Below are 21,557 nucleotides of genomic sequence, written 5' to 3'. Positions count from 1 at the left end.
AGGTCAAACACGAGGCAGTAGGAGGTCGCAGAGTTTGTCGTCGATGCACACGGACCCCCATGGCGCCCGTTGGCTGGCCCGCTAGTGGCTCGCCTCTTGCTCCACGCGCATGCGCGCACTTGCGTTATGAGATTAGTGAAAAGCATTTCACATGTTTGGACACGCAGTACAGAAGCGCGCGGCTTAGCGTAATGTAAGAAGCCACCTCGAGGTAATGTGTTTTCGAAAACGGCTCAGCTATGTGTTCCCCGAGTTTGGCATTCATAAATTATAATATTTATGTTCGCTCTTGGAAAACGATACACACATCCCATTTGCCTTGTCACTATTTCACGGACAGTAATTATACACCACGCAAACTTACATGAACACACCTAAATAAATAGTCGCAGTTTCTCCCGACAGGTGAAGCATCGATTGCGATAGTAAATTAGTAGCAGCTATGCGAAGATACTATTTTTATCGGATACTAGTTTAAGGATACTATTTTTATGCTAGTTTATCGGATACTAGTTTAACTTGTAAACATATGCACACTAACTAAATTAACAAGTACGGTGTCACGCGCGCACGAGCAAACATGAACAGCTCTCGCTCAATGACTGCGGAAGCTCGCTGTCAGAACGCTGGAGCGAGGAAGCGCGGCAGCTGCAGCGAGCGAATCGACCTTCGTGCTGCGTCTCGCACCAACGCGAACTAAGCCGCTTAAACAAAGTGCGCAGCGGACTCAGTCCCCGTCGCAGATGGCTTTCGAGATACAAAGGTTCGGGCGGGCGCGCGCAGCCGCCCGCCATGGCCAACGTCGTCATTCCAGCTTCGTCAATCGCTTGTCGTCATGCTGTCATCGTCACTCCATCGTCGTGAGGCCATCGTCGTCATACGGACTTCCTGATTCGGTCGTTGTTACGCTAATGTCGTCATACACTCGTCGTCACCCGGTTGTCCTCATGCCGTTGTCGTGCCATCGTCGTCACTGTCATTACACAGTCATCCTGCATTCGTCTTCACGTCATGGTAGTGATGCCGCTGTGGTCGTGCTGTTGCCGTCATTCTAACTTCTTCATCCAACTATCGTCGTGCCTTCGTCGTCACGAATGTCGTTTTACCACTGTCACTTCAGTAACGTCCCCCATTGTCGTGCTGTAATCGTCGACACTCTACCTTCGTTCCATCGGCGTCAACTCTTCGTTACTCTATCGTAATTACGCTGTCGTCATTCAGTCGTGATCGCGCCGCCGTTTTCATGCCATCGTCATCACGGCGTCGTCTTCAGACAGTCGTTATAATGCATCCGTTGTCAAAGCGTCGTGCCACCCTCGTCATGCCATTGTTGTCCAGCTCCAGCTTCGTCATCCCGCTGTCTCAATACCGTCGTCGTCAAGCCACATGCGTCAAACACTCGTCAATTAATTGTCCTCATGTCGGCGTCCTCACGCTGCCGTCGTTATACCAACGTAACCATTTCAGGTCATATCTGTCATCATGCCGTTGTCGTCATACCTACTTTGTCATTTTATATGGTTAGTGCGTCGGCGTCGTAAAGTCTTCGTCATGCAGTCAAGCTCAAGCGTTACTGTGGCAGGCGAGTGCCTTAGCAACGTGGGAGGATACCTGGCTCTGCTAGAGATAACCAAAGAAACGGAAATCTCAGAATGACAAGTGCAGATGTTAAGCAAACTTGGCTTGAGAAATATGCTGTGTCGCTACGTTTCTTGAACGCTAATCGCGCTAACATCGACATTCGTCGTGAGATCAGTTCTGGGCTAATTTTTTTATTACGAACTCCTTCTGCATGGCCTCCGAGATCTGGCAGCGCGCGCAATGAAAATGTCGGCGGCCAGTGTCTCGGATAAGCGACGAACTTCGGCACGTTTGAGATTGCGGCTGATATAAACTGTATAGCGGCGGAAATTCTTCATAATAACTCGTTTCGAAACATAAAAAAAAATATAACGCTACAAGAATCAGTGACATACAGCAAGAGCAGCGATATACAAAAGAAACAAAAAGAGGAAAGAGGGAGGAGGGGAGCAAAAGAATCTGCGCAAGATTATATACAACGTTCGTACGCCTGCGATTGGCGCTGTGCACGACATCTCCGGTTCTGGACGTCCTTCTTCACTTGGACGCCGGTTTGACGCCGTCGAAAACGTTCCAGTGAAGCGGCGCAAACGTTCGGGGAAACTGGTTCAGCGCAATGCGAAAAATAACCGGATCAGCGGGCGCTTTAAACAGCACGCTCGGTCAGTGGGCGTGCCACGGTGGCGTTCTTGTCCGTTGCCGCCCACTCGGGCAAGCTGTGCAGACCGAACACCAGGGGGCCCAGCGTGTGGATGGCCACCAGCTCGACGACGACGCACACCATGTTCATCACGAACCCGGGAGCCGCCTGAAAGCGGAGAAGCCGAATTTCACAGTAAAGCGCGCAGATAACCACGAAAGTAAAAAAGCTGTCATCCACTTGACTGTAGCGCGAAGCTGAACGCGAAGCTACGACGAGGACAATTGTTTTTTCCTTCAACCGCAACGCATTTCTTTCTGAGAGACCCGTACGCGTTTTTCTTTGTAGCTTCGTGGCTACAGTCAGGTGGATGAGAATTTTCCTTTCGTGAACTCTTGCTCAGCTTTGCGGGCTTCGGCAAAACTGACTTGCCAAATTTTGTGTCCCCCTGCTTAGTGCTGTCGATTCATTCGGCCTTGTTGGACCATCTGCTAGCCTCCTGGTTAGCTCAGATGGTAGAGCGACCGTCGCAAAAAAAGGTGTCGGTCCCGGGTTCTTCAACGGCGAGACTTGCTTAATGAGCAACTTGCATGTGGTTTCCGTTTGTAGCTTCGTGCTACAGCCAGGCGGACGACAAGTTTTTCTTTCGTGAACTTTTCTTCCACTTTGCTAGCCTAATTTTCCTGAACCGATTCGACAAATTAGTTTGCGAATGAGAAGGGGAAACCGAATGACTCGATCGTATTGCTACAGACACAATTCCCCTTTATCCGTGGCTATAGGCGCTGACACAATCCGACGTACGTTAACCAAGCCGAGAGATAAAGCTGCAACCGGCAACGACAACGTCAAGAGCTCTGCGTCAAGGCGAGGCTTCATGCATACGCACCATGTCGACGATGCGGAAGTTGCCCATCTCGTAAACGATGGCGTTGGGTGGCGTCGCCGCGGGCAGCATGAAGGAGAACGAGCAGGCCACCACCACGGGGATGGCGAAGTACAGCGGGTGCACCTCCAGCGCCACGGCCTGCATGCGGCCGGAGTATCCATGGTGTAAACACGGGGTTCTCCTTACTGTAACTACACCACATTATCGAAATTTGCACGTTTCAGATAGCACAGTTCCAACCCTCGAGAGAGAGAGAGAGAGAGAGAGAGAGAGAGAGAGCATTGGTTTCGACCATCGAGGTCGTTGCTCTTGAGGTCGAGTGGGGGATGTCCTCATTCCAGGACTCCACTGGCCATGGCTGCTCGACGTACTTGCTGGACGAGAGCTTCTTGTCCCGCCAGGGTATCGCCGGTCAGCTGTACTTCCCGCCGCTCAAATGACGTGCTATAGGCATCCTTAAGTGTTGAGGTTTTTCCCCCGCACCCCCCACGAGATGTGAAAGAGTGTAGCGCGTGTGTCGCCGCACCAGGGGCAGATGCCGCGATATGTTTGTGGGTACACAATGCTTGAGCTAATTACTCGATTAGGTGGCTATTGCTTCCAACGAGAAACCAAAATGCATAATTGAATAACTAACATAATTTACGCGAATTCGCTTTCTTAATTCATTACTTGGCGGCCAATTATTTCAAGCTACGAATTGTAACCGGCGAGTTTCGGAGGCATATGTCGACTTGCGACGAATTCTGAGGATGGCACGGGTTTGGAGATGTGCGCCCTCAAACTTGGGGTGAAAATGCACTGTTGTTCCACTTACTTTGTTTTTTTTAAGAAAAGCGCCGTTTTATGCCCTGAAGCACAAAAGTAACGAACACCGTCGCATCTCAACGGACACTTTGAAGATGAATAGCTTGAAAATGGTGTAGTCCTCAGAATTCGTTCAATATCTACTCGCCTGGTGAACTGACCGGCTGCAATTCGTAGATTGGAATATGTCCCATAAAGTAATTAACTAACAAGTTCATTAGCGTAATTGTGTTATTTACTCAATTAAGCATATTGATTTCTCGTAGAAGTAATGGCCGCCTCATCGCGTAATTTAGCTTAAAGGTTAGATTGTGCTGCTGTCTACCGCAGACAATTCTTTTTTTAATTTGGTGCAGCTAAAAAAATAAAGAAAACACCTGCTTTATACTACACACTAGATCGGCACACTAGGACCAGCACTTTATGATGGCCGGGCCTAAACCTCCCATTAGGGGACATGGAGCAGGGCGGTGATTATTTTTTCTTCTCTATCTCGTTGCTCGTTAGCGCGCATAACACAATATTTGTCACCTAAATGGTAGCCAAGAGGCATTAGAATGTTTAAGGATAACGAATGAATAATCAAAATTCACTTCGCAGATTCATGTAATTTTTAGAAAGACGAGCTTTACGTTAAGGTTTTGTTTCCTTCCCCCGTTTCAACGTACATACCGATGTTGCGTTACCCGTCAACAGTGGTGGTTGTCCAGTTGGCACTGTTCGTATAAACCGGTGCGAGGGCGACGTCTGTACAATTAGCAACGATAAACGTTGGCTGCGCATAGCTCCAAGCGAAGAGGGCCCACAACAGCTCTGGCCGCAGATCGCTTTTGTGCCTCAAAAAAAAAAAAAAAAAAAAGCGACAATACGTAAGGCTGTCGGTACGTTTCTCGATATCGCGTCCAGAAAACAGCGGCGGGGCTACCACAGAACGGACACACAAAGAAGAGGCACGTGTACAAGTGAAGGCGCTCGACGCGGGCGTTCGACTGACCATCTCGAAGATGATGGGCAGCATGATGGCCGTGATGGCCGTGTTGCTGGTCACCTCGGTCAGCATGGAGGCGAAGAAGCAGAGCACGCCGACCACCAGGTAGCTGGGCATCACGTTCAGGCCTCGCATCTTGAGCACCAGCATGGCCGACAGGCCCGAATCCTGAAAAACGATAAAGAGAATTAGGCCGGGAATGAACGCTATTGCCGTTTCGAGCATCGCGCACGGAACTACGGCTCTCAGTCTCATCACCTCGTTCGATAAGAGCGTAGGAACAGCCGATAAGAGCGTAGGAACAGCCTTGCAGCTCTGGAGCTTGGCCGATACATCCTACGGAAATTCCTGAACGCTGAAGACGACTTTGGGTAAGGGCAAAGCTGACAAATGTGTGAACGAAAGTATGGGGAAGGGTGTGGTAGTTTGAAGAAGAGACTAAAAGATAAACAAGAAAGAAGTTGAGTCCTAAAAACTATATTAAAAATAAACTCTATTTCCGGTTAATTCCGTGGTAATAGGTTATTACAAGAGAAAAGTGAAGTCGATGCTCCAGTTTATGAATTTCGCGCCAAAACTTGAGAGCCATTATTGTCGATGTGACGTGACGGTTTTGGAACTTTATTTATTTATTTATTTATTTATTTATTTATTTATTTATTTAGGCAGTTGTGGACCAGTAATGTTCCTGAAACCTATTAAGTTTAGTTTTTTTGGCTCTTTCCGAATACAATGCAGTCCATCTGTGCCATTAAAAAATTAACTAGGCCCGAGCAGCTGTGTCGAAATTCATGACATCAAGGGTTCGGTGAAGATGGCGTCGCCACTTGCTCTTCGTTTTCGCGTCTTTTCAAGCTTATGAACCCTAGGCATCCACAGTAAGAGCGGCCTTTTCTTTAAATTTTTAATAGAAGGATACTTTAGAAACACAGCCCCTTAAAAGCGATATAACTGTTATTGGCTCGGCGATAGATGTTACTTGCTGACTATACCGTCGCCTATATCGCCAAACGCTTGCAGCTTAGGTAGTGTGGAGGTGCAGTTCACCGTTGTCGCAGGGCTTAGATATTAATCGCGAGACAGCCACAAAGTCATCACAAGGTCATCACAGGCTCACCACTGACTCCGGCTATTCTCCGTGACGTCACCTAACATCAAGCTCTAACTCCTCGGCAGCGCGGTTTTGAATGTTTCGATGGATCACATTCAAGAAAACATCACAAAACAAGAAATGTACCTTCTTTCGTGATTGAAATCAAATCTGAACACCACTGTTAAACGAACGAAAATGCAATGCGCTTGCGGTTTACGAGCGCCACCAAGCGGAGCGTGCAGAAGAGAAACAGCCAATTGTGTGGCCTCCAAGATATACGGCGGTGCGCTCCAAGCAAGGTGCGTCGTCGCGGGCGTGCCGCCGACGATCCCGCGTATAGACTTAAAGCATACTGTAAGGAACACACACAGTGCGCCTCCGTTCAAGTCGAAGTTCCCAGACCAAGGGCCGGGACAGGCGCTACATTTGTTCCATGTTGCGTTATCGACGCCTACATTATCGTCGCCCGCGAGGTGTGCGACACAACGGCTGCGCCAAGAGCTCCGATGACTCGAGGCTACGCAGAGTCTGTGTGTGGAGTCTTCGAGCTACCTTTAAAGCGAAGCTGCCTCTGCCAACTGTCCTGGGCTTTTCTGACCGTGGCTGCTGCTCTTTTGCTGAATAGCTCTCGCACACAGATAAGACAATTGCGTGGCCAGTGGTGCATAAGACCAATCCTGCAGGGATCAAGCTGCACACGCAACAGACCAATGCTCCAACCATTAGGCCACGATCGCACTTCTCTCGCGTGGTAACTCTTCGAGACGATTGGCACGTGCTTCAGGTCAAGCAGCACACGCTAGCGTGTGCACGCGTGCTCGAGAGCACGGACACAAAAGAGCACGTGCGCACCGTATTAATATATATATTTTTCTGCAGCATTCATGAAAGCATTACTTCACTTGCGTTCCAACATGCACAATTTAAAAAAATGTATATTTCTTCCAGTTACCAAGCAGCGCGTGCTAGCGAATGCACGCGTGCTCGAGATCACGTGCACACAAGAGCACGTGCGCATCGCATTTACTTTTTACGGCATTTAATCAACCGTTGCCTGAAAGCATTACGCCGCTTACGTTCCAACATGCGCGTTTTTTTTTTTCTGCTACCCTTCAAATTTTAAAGAAGGTGGAAGATAACATACGCGTCCAGTGTGCATCAAACCCAAGACTGAAATCATGCAGCTTGCCTTGGAGGCCTCGGCCAGTGTCATTCCGCCGCAAATGATGAAGATGGTGCCCCAGTGGATCTTGACGCTGGCCTCTTCCCAGGTGAGCAGCCCTTTGCTGCGCAGGCCCTGGTGGGGATCTTTGGGAACCACGAACAGCAGGATGCTGACCAGCACCGCGGGTACGGAGGACAGGATTTGCCTGCAATGCACGGCCGCTTGGGAGCGCTGTGCGAACGTTTATGCTTACGGCGAGCTAGCGAGAGCTGCTATGTCACTTGCTGTATTCAATTTTATCCTCCTGGCTATTTATTTTGTTATTTGCTCTTTTCCTCTTTACCCGCCGTAGTTGCATAGAGGCTATGGTGTTGGGCTGCTGAGCACGAGGTCGCGGGATTGAATCCCGGTCACGGCGGCCGCATTTCGATGGGGGCGAAATGCGAAAACACCCGTGTACTTAGATTTAGGCGCACGTTAAAGAACCCCAGGTGGTCTAAAGTTCTGGAGTTGCCCGCTACGGCGTGCCTTGTTGTCAGATCGTGGTTTTAGCACGTAAAATATCATTTTTTTTCTCTTTACTATTGTTTTATGTGGGTATTCCTTTTTTCCTGTTATGTTTCATTGACATGTAGTTCGTAAATCCTCATTCATTCATATAGCTAGCTGGTTGGCTGGCTTGACGGGGCCTCCACTCATACGCTAGAAATACTGGTCAAGCTACACGCGCAGATGCAACGTAGCACAAATACGGGTCAATGATGGCGTGACCTTCGCGCGTCGTGAACATATAGGGCACATTCGCCGAACGTGCATACTGAAAAAAAAAAAATTATGAGGAGCCAATTCCGGTCGCTATGTAAGAATGTCTGTAGCATGCTGTGCGGGTGCGGTTATTTGTGGCACTATGCTACGCTATGTGCAGAGGTTGACCAGCGCACATTCGCCGCACTTACTTGCCGTAGGGAAACAGGTTGGACCAGCCGGGGACCACGCGCGGGTTTTGCGTGAGCCACAGGAATATCATGAACGTCATCAACGTCAGCACGGCTGCTTGGTGGAACCTGCGCGGCGCACCGCATTCGTGGTGACCACCGATGCAGTGCACAGAGCGTCGATGTTCGACCAGTCGATGTTAATATCGAGCATTTTAGCGCAAAATCATCCGTGGCGTCGTTACTGATGCCGCCTGTCGGCTACAGCGCACGCGTAGCACGTATGCGCAGTTACACAATTCAGTACATCGAAATGGAATGCCCAGATATTCACCCGGCGAAGCGGTTAGGTTAGGTTAGGTTAGGTTAGGTTAGGTTAGGTTAGGTTATGTTATGTTATGTTATGTTATGTTATGTTATGTTATGTTATGTTATGTTATGCTATGTTAGGTTAGGTTAGGTTAGGTTAGGCTAGGCTAGGCTAGGTTAGGTGAGGTTAGGCTAGGTGAACAGCGATAATGCCAAGCTAAATTATCTACAGCGTTTCAATTGAGCGTAGCGACGTGTGCCGAGGATGACGGGTTCACAAAGTCAAGCCGTGAGCGACAGCACCATCATATGACTTGCATAAATACGCGTACTGTAGCAAACACTACCTTAAGGTGAACCCCGTTAGGCTGGACCAGTCGGGACAGTGGGGAAAACGCTTGCTATCACCGGAGTTTCATATCGAACTGAACTGACTCCAAACATTTGCTGAAGTCAATGCAATGACGAAATTCTTGGGAGAGAACGTGGCAGCACTGCTCAACATGCTCAAGTTTGTGTACAATTTCTGCGATAGGCTTTTGTTGAAAGCCTATCGCAGAAATTCGAGTAAGAACTGTTGAATTAATCGCTCACATTTATGCATTCTTACAGAGCTTCCCTGGGAGCGACGTACGGATGCCAAATGCTTGCACGGAGTCCGTTGAATTTTTTTTTTTCGTTTCTTTAGAACGTAGAAAAAAAAATGGTAAGGTCGCACAAACAGCTTTTCACTACAAATGTTCGTTTTAAAATGAAGGAATATTGGCACATGCTAACGTCATCGGCCCGAGCTGGTGGTATCGGCGCAGGAGCTCCAACTTGACTCGCTCGCGGATCGCCTCTTCAGCGCACATCGGCCTGCATGGAAGAACGGTGTCGTTTAGTGTAAGCATCGCTGTATAATTTCTACCTCGAATCTACACAGTTATGTTCCTAGCCGAGGCTTACACGGACCTTAATGCGTAAAATTCCAGCCTGTAACAAGTAAGTCCGGCAAACCAAAAGCTTTCTGAAGAAGGCCGTATCTTCGCCGAAGCTATATAAGCCCCCGCCCGGCCATACGGTCGTGTTCGTTTGTCTTCACCCGCACTATATACATACTGGCTGACGCCGTCCTTGCTGGGTTTAGTTCCCAAGAATGTCTCAGTAAATAGAGGCCTCGATTTTTGCTAGCAAATTCACGGCTGAATCACACAGTGCTGCTTTCTGTGTGTTATGATACAATAGGCTACCTATTGATTAAACGACACTGGTGAGCTGCGGCACAAAAGGTGAAGAGGTGTGTGCGTGTTTACTTGCGTACGATTGCTTCTGGCGCGCACTTGCGTGTGTGTGTTGTCCGATTTGTCGGACGGTCCTACCGCTGTCGACCAGATGTAGGAGTCGTCGGACTATCTCGCCGCTGCCACCATTTGAAGGAGATGAAGGTCGTAGACAGGAACTCGGTGAACAGGATTTATTTACATATTAACAGATTAAATACATTGGCAGACTAGCGCGACTCCCATATGGAGCCCGCAAGACTAACATACAGCAAACAGTTTACGAGCACACAGCTCACTAGTACATTTTTAGTATGACAGAGCACTCAGCTCCCGACAACGATCACGACACGAGCACTCCTAGCAGCCGGCAAACGCTGCTTATAAGCTCTCCGCTTGACGTCATAGTTCGACGTCATCGTTCGGACGAGGACGGAGCAGGAATGGTCGGGAAGGTTCGTCCAAGCATGGTAAACTTGCCGCCGCCCCGCAGTAAGGCTTCGGAGTCAACGACCTAGGGGAGTCGTTCCGCAGTGTCGTTTACGCCCACACACACGCAAACACACAGGTGCGAACTCATACACACAAAGGCTCCGGAGTCGACGACCGAGGGCTTCGTAGAACCGTGCTCCGTCTCGGGTGGTGCGGCCAAGTACCAATTTCCGGAGTTGATCGTGCGCCACGTGGCGGCCTGCCGACCGCAGCTCTCGGAAGGGCGCTTCGACTGGTGGGCTCCGAACGCGTGCAGCGGGCTGAAAGCTGGCACGTTGCCACCCCGTATGGCCATTCTTAACAGTGTGTGCGCGCGTACGTGTAAGAATGAGAGAGTACAACTGCCGGCGATTTGTGATTGCTTTTTGACAGAGAACACGTTGCAACGAGTACTGCGCGTAAGTGAAAAGTGAAATCAAGGTCCGCAACGTGTGCGAGTCAGCGTTGTCTGTCTGTCTGTCTGTCTGTCTGTCTGTCTGTCTGTCTGTCTGTCTGTCTGTCTGTCTGTCTGTCTGTCTGTCTGTCCGTCTGTCCGTCTGTCTGTCCGTCTGTCCGTCTGTCTGTCTGTCCGTCTGTCCGTCTGTCCGTCTGTCCGTCTGTCCGTCCGTCCGTCCGTCCGTCCGTCCGTCCGTCCGTCCGTCCGTCCGTCTGTCTGTCTGTCTGTCTGTCTGTCTGTCTGTCTGTCTGTCTGTCTGTCTGGCTATCTATCCATCTATCTCGCTTATTCACCTATTCTTCTGCTCCTTCGATAATATGGGCCCGTATATGTTACGATGGAAGCGCCCTATGAATCGGGACTTCCGGTTGTTCGAACTTTTCGTTACTTTCGGGGAAGTGAATGAATGAAACAGTGGCACACTCACGTTAGCTTGGCCACTTTCCACTGCACGTACAGCCACGCCAGCATGGTGCACAGCAGCATCGGCGGAACGTTGTACGCCATCCACGAAAGGAAGGTGACGTCGTCCTGGCCAAAGAGCCTGCGCGATCACAACGCACGCGCTTGCTGACGTTAACATATTGGCGTAGCCGCACCTCCGTGAGCCACAATATAACCAGTCTGCACATATATAGCCAGCCTGCACAATGTAACCAGTCCGCCTCGTGGACAGTGTGCCGCAAAAGGAAATATTTCATGTTCGCAACTAAAACTACTTTCATGAAAAGCATCGATAACCGCAACACTACAACGACAGATTCTGCTGCAAGAGAGCGGCTGTTGCTACGCGGTGACACCGGTTTCTGAGCGAGCGCAGAAGGAAGATGATTTCGGCTCAATAATTTTTAGTCGCCGAATAATAATGGGGTACCACGGATTTGCTATCTCGATTTGTTGTTTGGCCAGTCTCAACGTGCTTGCATGCCCTTAAGACAACGTGAGTTGATGTGTTGTACCCTGTTCTCTCCTTCAACGAACGCAACATTGTACGTGGATCTAGTGACGTGCTGTCTTCTTTCATTGATGTCGTTACCATGGTGCACGATATTAACGAAAGCAGGTGTTAATCAGTTACAAGCTCCTTATTTGTATGGACGAACATTTGAGTCCTTTCGGAAATCGTCATAACATGCGTGCATCAGTGCATGGTAATGGCCTAATTACATACACGCATAGGTAACATGTGCCCGTCGCGGTTTCTCGTAGCGCTACTACCAAAACATGGTGGCCAGGATGACGTCACTGAACCTCATCATCACGAGTGCATCGTTCTGCTTTCTTTTTATTTTTAAAGCTAACTTTTTCAACGGTTCATATCGCGGTTATCGAAGTCTCGCTTTTCGTGCTATCGTGAAACGGGCCTTTCGTGCTATCGCGCTGTCACGTTTCTCGTTTACGCAGCTTCTCGACCTGCTAATACCCCGAGAAGGCGGCTTCGATGACGTCGATGAAAACACTGTATACATAAGCCTCGCGCCTCGCGTTTAATCACCAAACGGACTCGTCGCAAACTCCCTGTTTCACATTGTTTGCAGGCACGAGAAAATTTGACCCGACATTCGGAGCTTCTTTGTTTTCGAATATTTGAATATTCAACTCGATCCGGAAATCTCATTAGCTATTCGAGGAACATCCCTAGTTTCTGACCGTTTATCTCATTAACTATTCGAAGGACAGCGATATTTTCCGGCCGTTTGACCCTCCGACGCGCTCACTTGGCATACTCCGCCTGTAGGATGAGGTTGGGCGGCGTTCCGATGAGCGAACCCGTGCCTCCGATGTTTGCGGCGTAGGCAACGGCCAGCAGCATCGCTCGTCGCATCTTTCCGGCGCGCGCGTCATTCGGCGGCCTGCGCACCGCAACCATAATAATTAATACGTTGGAGTGCTTCCGTAATGAGATAGCATTAATTATGAGCGAATAAATCAGCCGTAATGCCCTCGAAGGTACAGTAAAAAAAAAAAAACAAAGTCGAGCCAGATTGTAAAGATTGGACTTCTGTAATAACGAATTTGTCATTCGTAGCGAACTTTTGTAAGCGAGAAAAGGAAAGAAAATAGAAAAACGGAGTGGCGCCACTTGTTGTAGACTGCGGCACCTCTCGTGTGACGTCATCTCGTGTGACGTCAGCACTGGTCGGCGGTCATTTTGGACGCGGCAACGTGATATATTGGCAAACAGAAATCGATTATAGACTTCTAGACGAATAAGCATTCGATGCATCACGAGTTCATATTTATTTCTCTTTAGTTTCCATTTAACGTACGAGCTTACGGTTGATTCGTGTGTGCGAGAACATTTGCAATAAACGCGTTTCACTAGCGCTTTAGATCGGCGTCGTTGCACGGTGATTGGAGGAAAAAGAATGCTCGAGTACGTTACAGCCGAGCAGCCGAAAACATCAAGTCCATCAGAGCAGTGCCCGAAGGAATGGATTGGCGGGGTTAAACGTTCAAAAGTAGAAAACTGGCTGTACGATTCGGCATGACGAGACGAGTGAGCCCCTTAGTGCCTTCATCGATGACGAATGCAGTGTGGCAGCGTCGTCTTTGTGCCACGTTCTACAGGTGATCCGTGAAAACAAGGCTAAAGGAAATGTCGGGGGAAACTGAGGATTGGTTACATAACTGGGGGCACCATTGGGGTTAAATCTACTTTTTACGAAGAAACACGTAGCGAAACGGCGAAGCTTTCAGTGGGGAATGTAACGCGAGCAGATTCTTTAGCACTACACGGTAAATGATTGAAAACCTTCTCCACGCGTTGTGTGTGATCTGGAAGCAACTCCGTAGTAGTATGTGGAAGGAGTATCTAGTGCCGCAAGAAATCGCACTCACTGCAGAGCGGCCGCATCCTCGCTAGAAACCTCTCGGTGTTCCGCGGGTTCCGTGTCTGGATCAAAGAGGGTATCTGGAAGGGTCACGCAGGAACGAGACACATCGCATCAAGATTTCTAAACAACCCCCAGACTATTTTTTGTTCTTTATTCGAGAGCGACTCCGAATTAACGTGAACGCACCGACCAGTCTGTTATTCATATTCATGCGAGAACAGCGCCGAGGACATGAACGAGGCGTATGGTAATATGGTGCATCTTCACTTCGCCCTCGCGTTTAACGCTCTTCCCGCCTAAAAAAACACGTGCACACTCAATAGATGCAGTCGTTCGAAAGACACGCGGCTCCTTCGCGCTATCACGCGATAGCCAACAGCCTCTAGAAACTTCACGAACCTCCGACAATGTTGGAGGTTCGTGCAGTTGCATCACTTGCAGTTTCATTTGCTTCATCTTTGACAACCATGGCGTTGCATCCCACATATACAAATTTGGTTTTATGGTTCCGACAAATTTCAGACACCCCGTAGCGAAGATATTAATTAATATGTTTCTTTCGCGTGCAATACCTTCAATAAGCCCAGCTTGTCGTATCGCTACCTCGCCTACAGAATGTTACAGTCGCCAGCTTTCAGTAGCTTGTCTTGAGTTCGTAGCAGCGCTTCTATTTGTTCGTTACTCTTAATGACGCTTACCGCTCCCATGATAGTTTACTCGGTTACAAGCTGACATAAACACTTCCGAGTTGTAGTATACAAAAGCGTGCTTCACCACAAACTGTATCGTATTGCGAAGAAGCCAGCTCTGGCGACGCTTTCTTGACTTGCTCGGCTAAAACTCGCGTTTCTCAGTTTCGCAATGATGTCGCTCTGGAGCGGAAGCTAAAGCTGACGTAAGGCCAACGGGAGTGATATGACGCGAACGCACGTGTCTCTGCGTTGCGTATACTCCCGCGTCAAAACGTCGTCCGCCCAGTTTCGAGCAGTCTCAAATGCCAATCTCAAGTACGGTCTCAAGTGCGGTCTCAAGCGCAGCATCGAGGGCACCAGCGTGCCTCGTAGCTTCCGCTTCCTCCAGGGCCTGTGTTCACAAAGAACTTTGAAGGCCGTTACTTCGTAAGAACAAGCGCCCAATCGTGGTGTCGGACATATATCGTTAGCGAAGGTGACCATTTATAGCAAACGCTTCTTACGAGCGAAAAACTGTGAATTCGGCCTCTGATGTCTTGTAAAACTAGAGTGTAGTGATACGACACCAACACAGGATCCCCCCCTAACCCCCCCTCCCCCTGCGCCCTTTGATTCTCCGAAACGTCGCCCTATGCACAGCAGAGACGAACCTTCGGACGGGCTTCTCCTGTTTCCGTGAATTTGGTTGAGAGTGGCCACGACTATGGGCGTCATGATGGAGGCGGACGCGGTGTTGGGAATCCACATCGACATGAACATGGTCACCAGCATGAAACCCAGCAGGATTCTGAAAAGGTGAGCAAGCAAGAGAAGGGCTCCATAAACATCCGCATAAACGACCTTCGACAAACAGCAATAGCGCAAGGCTATGGGTGATACCGAAGAGGGCTGCACGTGCTGCCTACGAGACACAGTTAACATAAAATATGCAGCTTTATATTAGGTGTCACAAAAAAAACGTCTCTGCGAAGCGAGAAAGTGACGTGACTTCTACAACCAAGCAATCTCCGCTGGCTCGAGTTCGCGTGACGTTGTTTCCTGTCACAGTAACAGGAAACAATCGCGTCCATATGGCGTCTTTTGCTTCGTATGGTGCCGCCGCCTTCAAACCGCTTGTCTTCTTCCAACAGTGCAGCGCGCTCAGCGTCTGTCGCTACTTTTTCTTCTTGTCCCGTCGAAGTGGTCGGCCACAAATGTGCGGTGGCCGCGGGTCAAGCCGGACGCTGCCGGCTTGGTCACGCAGCGTGGCGCCATCTGTCAAAGGAGGTGGCGCAAAACCCGCGCCGCGGAACTGACGGACGGCTGGCGTTGAAGAAGAGCACTGGCAACATGGTCTCGGCGCTAAAAGGTGATACTGAAGTGCATGGTGCCCTGCATCTGCCTTTTGAACGTCGCTATGAGAAATGAGAAATTAAACTTCAGTGTACTAGAAGTTACAGCTTGAATGGTATTGTGAACAAATATTAGGAAGAACACGGAAGCTATCTTTCTTTGTAATTTGTTTGGGCAGTAACTAGCGCTTGTAATGCGGTCCTGTACAAAGGGGCGGGGGACAGATACCGCATGTTCTTAAGTTTGGCTGGTTGCCCGGATGATCTCATTTTATTCTCGCTAGGCTGCCCGGATGTTCTCCCTCCGTTAGTGTCTTGAGTGCCCGGATAACGGCTCTGGCTTTTGGCTCAAGATCACTTGAAGGTCGCCGACGACGGGAGCTAAAAGCATTGCAAGCTTCAAAAACCAAGAGAAAGGCACTAAACACTCACGGAATGGAGCATGTTGATGTTTTGAGGTAACAACAACAACATGCACAGCGCTCAATCGCAACCTGTGTGCGTCTACCCAAACTATTCGTTCCGTCCTCCGCGAATTTGGGAAACTATAAGGTGCAAATTAAGTGCCTTGTATCGAGAAATAACTCGTACTCGGACAGTGCGGATTTTTTTTTAAGAGGTATGTCCGCAGTGGCAAGATATTTATTCTGTAAGCGGCGTATGCTTGTAGCTCTCGTCAAGCTCGCGGGGATCACCTTCGATTGCTCGTCCCGATGCCCAGCAGCGACTTGAGGGCCAGTCGCTGATGCAGACGACTCGTCTCCACGGCAGCCGCCACCGCCAGCGATCCGAACAGGACGAAGCCGATGTTCTGGAACGGGAGGCACTTCAATGACACCTCGTGACATGGGCTGAACGACCCGCACGTGTAATGTCACAGAAGATCGATTGCTTAATAATGTGGGGGAAGGTAAAGGGTGAGAATTACCTGTAGCAGACGTGAAAAATTGAAAAATTGTGTGGTCACGTGGGCACCGTAACGGCCTCACTGCCTTGCGGGCGCCTGAACTATATATATACCGCCTCCAGGGAATGGTGGAGAGAATGAAAAAGCGGACGCGGGTTGGTTGTGGAGGTTATTACGCATGGAAGAAAAGAGCTGCGTAGGCAAACAGGAGAAAGGAAGAAGGAAAGAAATCAGATTTTGAAGGTTCTTTGACTTTCTCACCTCAGTTACAGAAAAAAAAAGGATCCTGGAACTCGTAGACAGTACCGGAATATTTTTATCTTTTATATCTTTTCCCGTGGCAATAGATATGGCCGTAGTCACCCGCTCTTATTCGAAACCTAAACTCCGTGCAAATTCGTGACGTCACATGGCGCTGGTGCGGAAACATAACATGGTGGCTTCGGGGGCCATCCGTATTTCGTGCTTATGTCTCTTCTGGCAGTGAGATATTACACAATGGTTTATTTACTAATACATGCTTAACCTAAAGGTACACGAAAGAGAAATTATTTATTTGTACATACCAGTAAATTGGCCTTCTACAATAATGAATATGACACTGTTTCCGTGAGAAGAGCCCTATAAGCAAAACACAAAGACTCAAAAAGCGAGAGGCGTGTGGTGACGTCATCTTGCGGCTCCCGCACCAGCCCGGCGTGACTGTCGTGGACATCGAAACTGTCTTCTCGGGGCCTCGTTAGTTTTTCTCGGTAAAGATTGACTACACTGGATTCTAACAGAGTCGAAATCCGAATTTGGCATGTTTCAAAAGCTTTTATTTATAGCCACTACGGTCCAAATACTGAAAAAAGAATTGACGCAGAATCTCCGTGGGGAGTTTTCTTACGGATACGTAAGCATTTGCTACTCATCAACTGCTGTTTCGTCTTCGTACGCTGCTTTGCTTGGTACAATTCCGAGAAACGCCGCGAAATAATCGTGAAACGGAGAAGTGCGATCGGAACACCGAAATGTTAACTGAGACCAACCAGCTTGAGACGACGAATAAGAGGCGAGTAGCAACAATGTTCGCTCATGTCATATGATGGGGCGTTTGGATGATGATGCTGCTTCGTGGAAGACGAGCACTGGCCGATGCGTACTGTGAACACAGTGTCACGTTTGCTAGACCTCGCGTGTAGACGTGGTCGATGACGTTGCCTCCTCTCGATGCAAACCACTTCTAACCGTGATTAACCGCAATCCGGCGGGGGCTGCGGATGGCGCGGCCGCGCGGGCCTTATCTTGAAATTGATCTGCGATGGGAACAGAGTGCACCGAGTGCTGATAGCTTCGTGTGCGCTGTCTTCTCGCCGCTTAGTTCGCGTTGAAGCGAGAGGCAGCACGAAGGTCAATTCGCTCGCTGCTTAGAGCTTCATCTTGAAAGCGATCTTGTTTTACGTTAAGGACGGACGGACAGATGGGTTTTCCTCGTTGGGTAGGCATAGAAATGCTTACGCATTTAACAACAAATTTTAAAAAAGACGCTTTAAAATTTGTGGCGTCCGACTGGCGTATCGGCGCTGGGGTTCCGGTGCAAAATTAAAAAAAACAATATGGAATGGTGACCTTCATTTTCACTTCCCATGATCAACTTATTAGAGCAACATAGAAAAATAGGGTTCTCAAAGAATATCAGTCTAAACTTATTTGGCGTTTGTCGTTATCGTCCCACTAAATTCATCTGTAGTGTCCGTCCAATAACGAAGGAATGGGCCTTCACCCGTTGCGCTATAGCCCAGTGGCCATGGCATGACGTTGCTGAGCTGGTGGTCGGGGGTTCGACACCGTCGCGCGGCGGTTGCATTCCGATGGGGGCGGAACGCAAGAACGCGCGCATATCTAAGAATTATGTGCATCTATTAAAAAAAAGAAGGTCCCGTTTGGTCAAAATTAATCCGCAATTCACTACGGCGTGCCTCATATTCAAATCGCGATTTCACGCGCACGTAAAACCCCCCTAATTTAATTTTCAAATTAGGAGCGGGCCTTAATTATCGCAAGCGCGCCGAGCGCTCACATTGAAGTACAGGGTGGTCGTCTTGGCGCTGCTCAGGACGCCGAACATCGGGAACAGCACCAGGGGCATGAGTGCCGTGACCGCCAGCGGGATCGGCTCGAGCGTCCAGTAAGCCGCCATCCAGATCATGGCGTAAGCGCTGAGGCCAGCCTGCACGTGCGTGGTATAATCATAGGGTGGCCATCGCTCAACGAGAAAAGAAAACGTGACGGCGTTCGAAACCACCACACCCAGCACCTCTTATAAAAACAGAAAAAGCCCGTGCCGTTTGCGCTTGAACTGCTCCCGGACGGTGTAGTTTCGCCCGAAAGGCGAAGCATCGATTGCGATAGCAAATTAGTAGACAGCTATACGAAGTAAGGATAGTAGCTTTATCGGCCGTATAAACTCGTAAACATTCGCTTACTAACTAAATTCACAAGAATGCTGTCACGCGCGCACAAGCAAACATGAACGCATCTCACTCGATGACCGCGCACACTCGCTGTCAGAACACTGGCGTGAGGAATAGCGGCAGCAGCAGCGAGCGAATCGACCTTCGTGCTGCCTCTCGCTTCAACGCGAACTAAGCGGCGAGAGCACAGCGCGCACGAAGATATCAGCACTCGGCGCACTCTGCTCCCATCGCAGGTCGCTTTCAAGATATATGGCCCGCGCGGCCCCGCCATACGCAGCAGCAGCCGAAGTAGAACGCCACCCAACCCCCAATCCCGCCCCCCCCCCCCCTCTAGATTGAGTCGCCATCAGCGGCTCACCATCACACGCTTTCACTCGCACATACAGTATACGGCGCGCGGCGACAGTGTTATCGTACTCTTCATACCGAATATCACGGCGACGACGGGAACGCGCCTGGAGTGTCCATATAATTGCTACCGCAATATACGCGGGTGCAAATATAGGCGGACGCGACATATACGCTAAATGTTCTGGCACCCTTAAAAACTAAGCTAAGGAAAAAAGCACTCGCTGCTTTTAAACTAAAAACTTAAAAGCAACGGGTATTTTTTTCTGAGCACTAAGAAACGGTGAAGCTTTAGTATTGGTGGGGCTTGCGAAGCAGTCGTTGAGACTGCTCTTCTATTGCCAGTCTGTCCTTTTACCTAAGAGAACTGAAATAGATTCATTCATTCATTCATTGGTTGACTGAGTTAGTGACGTTGCTGCCGATAGGAGTGTTTCCTGCATTTAAGAGAAGGGCCTCCTTCGCATACCGCTTTGTGGAACGATAGTTCCCTTCACAGTCTCTCACCTTGTTTCCCATGTATATAGGCAGCGGTAGAAGCAGCAAGGGCACCGCGAATATGTACCACAGCTTCCAGCCCACGAACGCCTTGTGAAACCTCGGACATAAAGGCATGCCGGTTCCTCACGGGGCAGCAAATCCTACGTGAGACATAAAACAAGGAAATTCGCGCTGCTGTCAAAATCCTACACACCAAATGCGAATTTGTAAACAAAGGGTGCGCTGTCACGCGTAGTGTTCAGAAGCGCCGAGTTGCGGATGGGCATGAATAAGAGTTTCATAGCTTGGTATTAAATTCGGTGGTAGCAGAAGTACGCAGCAACAAAAGAGCAGACGACTAGGTTGATTTTGCAAAGACATTGACTCGCCGCCAAAAGTTCTGCATCAGTCAAGTTGTACGCAACAGCTCAGGGACGTCAGGCAAGGCTCAGGTGCAGTTCCCATTGGTACGTTCAGCTGGTTTCTACCGGCCTCCGACTCAGTATGCAGCAATCACGTGATTGATTTTCTGTGGGATTTCGGTAGTGCTCCCATAGGTTGGAGGGGGTAGCGCCTAGGAGAGCTCTGAATTGGAGCGCGGCACTTTAAATGAACGAGACGAATGTGTCCCGACCGTTGGACTTCGACCAGCCGAATGCAAGTCGCGCCGCGAGAGGGTTCTACATCGCTCGAAAACGACTTGTCGAATGTGCCATATAATTTTGTCGCTCACCCGGAAGCATTAGCACGGGGCTGACTCTTAGTTTCCTATATAAATTCAGACCAAGTTTCCAGAAAACACAAGGGTAAGTTCATCGCGTACGCGACGAATAAAGCCACTAATACGCTATAGCTGCAGATATTATAGGCGTACGTTCTGCTGGCCATTACAGAGTAAACGAAACTCCGCGTGGAAATTCAAGCACGAAGTCATTCTCGGTAGCTGCTACTTGGGCGAGAGAATGGAACATGGCTCAGGCATTACCGAATCCGCTGGCAAAAAGTTGCGACGCCGATCTGCACGGCTGAACTTGGAGAATCCCCGTACAGCGAGCTTCGCATCATCCGAGCACCGATCTTCTTCTACATTTCGCCTCGTTCACCTCGAGCTTTGCGGGGAACGTTTCTACTACCTCGGCCCCCACCCATAACTTCCGCCCAATAAATTTTTTTTAAGAAGGTAATATGTTGGCGAGTTACCACCCGTTTTCCGTATGGGGTATGTTTCTTTCTAGCCTCTTTCGGGCAACGATCGAAAAAATAATGCCATCTAAAAATTTGACAAACCTCATGATGATTACGGCGAGGATGATGGTGATTAACCCTATGATAATGATGAAAACATTCTTTATTGGTCTTGAGAATTGGAGGTTGATCCCCTTCTTCCGGAAGTCCGTTATTGGAATCACATAATTTGTTCTGCAAGAGCCGTGTTGATGATGATTAGGTTACTAGGTGGTGTTGGTGTTGGTGGTGGTGGTGATGTTGATGATGATGATGATGATGATGATGATGATGATGATGATGATGATGATGATGATGACGACGACGATGACGACGACAAAAGTTGGAAGGCGATTCAACCTCTGGTTGACGCCGATCAAACGTCGCTCCAGCGCGGTTCTCACCAATAATCATGCGGTACGAAAACACGTTCTAGCTATCTCCCAGCTCGCCCAGAAATACACCGACTTTCATCGGCTTCTACTAGACGTTGAATCGCCTGATAACTTTGATTTCTTTATTTATGGGAGTTGCCACAACACCGCATGAAACACATATAACATAAAAAAGAGTCGAATGAAATCTTGCAACCTTATATTTATTTATATGTTTATTTATTTTCAAGTACTGCTATCGCCAAAATGGGACTTTCACAAAACGAGGTTACAAAAGAAGGAAAAGA

The 21,557-nt window shown here is 49.0% G+C and overlaps 1 protein-coding gene across 1 annotated transcript; it reads right to left on the bottom strand.

Moving 5' to 3' along the window:
* Positions 1-2,227: 2,227 nt before the first annotated feature.
* LOC126520663 (solute carrier family 13 member 2-like) lies at positions 2,228-19,786 on the bottom strand. The gene is made up of 12 exons (XM_072286832.1): positions 19,679-19,786; positions 18,427-18,576; positions 16,153-16,268; positions 14,777-14,913; positions 13,439-13,511; positions 12,316-12,450; positions 11,025-11,141; positions 8,120-8,227; positions 7,188-7,368; positions 4,912-5,241; positions 3,111-3,248; positions 2,228-2,389 (listed from the first exon to the last, which is right to left on the bottom strand). Exons 1-12 carry the CDS (start codon positions 19,784-19,786, stop codon positions 2,228-2,230), a joined length of 1,755 nt encoding a protein of 584 aa, XP_072142933.1.
* Positions 19,787-21,557: the final 1,771 nt, after the last annotated feature.

This window comes from Dermacentor andersoni, chromosome 3, assembly GCF_023375885.2.
Source record: "Dermacentor andersoni chromosome 3, qqDerAnde1_hic_scaffold, whole genome shotgun sequence".
Lineage (NCBI taxonomy): Eukaryota > Metazoa > Arthropoda > Arachnida > Ixodida > Ixodidae > Dermacentor > Dermacentor andersoni.
This window is presented reverse-complemented; position numbering and strand designations above follow the sequence as displayed.

Bases quoted from the DNA above. Each gene is read 5' to 3' on its own strand.
- LOC126520663 (XM_072286832.1), bottom strand. From the start codon at position 19,786: ATGCCTTTATGTCCGAGGTTTCACAAGGCGTTCGTGGGCTGGAAGCTG. The intron at 18,577-19,678 runs GTGAGAGACTGT...ACGCACGTGCAG, and splicing joins CTATATACATGGGAAACAAG to GCTGGCCTCAGCGCTTACGC. The intron at 8,228-11,024 runs GTGAGTGTGCCA...TGCGCCGCGCAG, and splicing joins TGGAAAGTGGCCAAGCTAAC to GTTCCACCAAGCAGCCGTGC.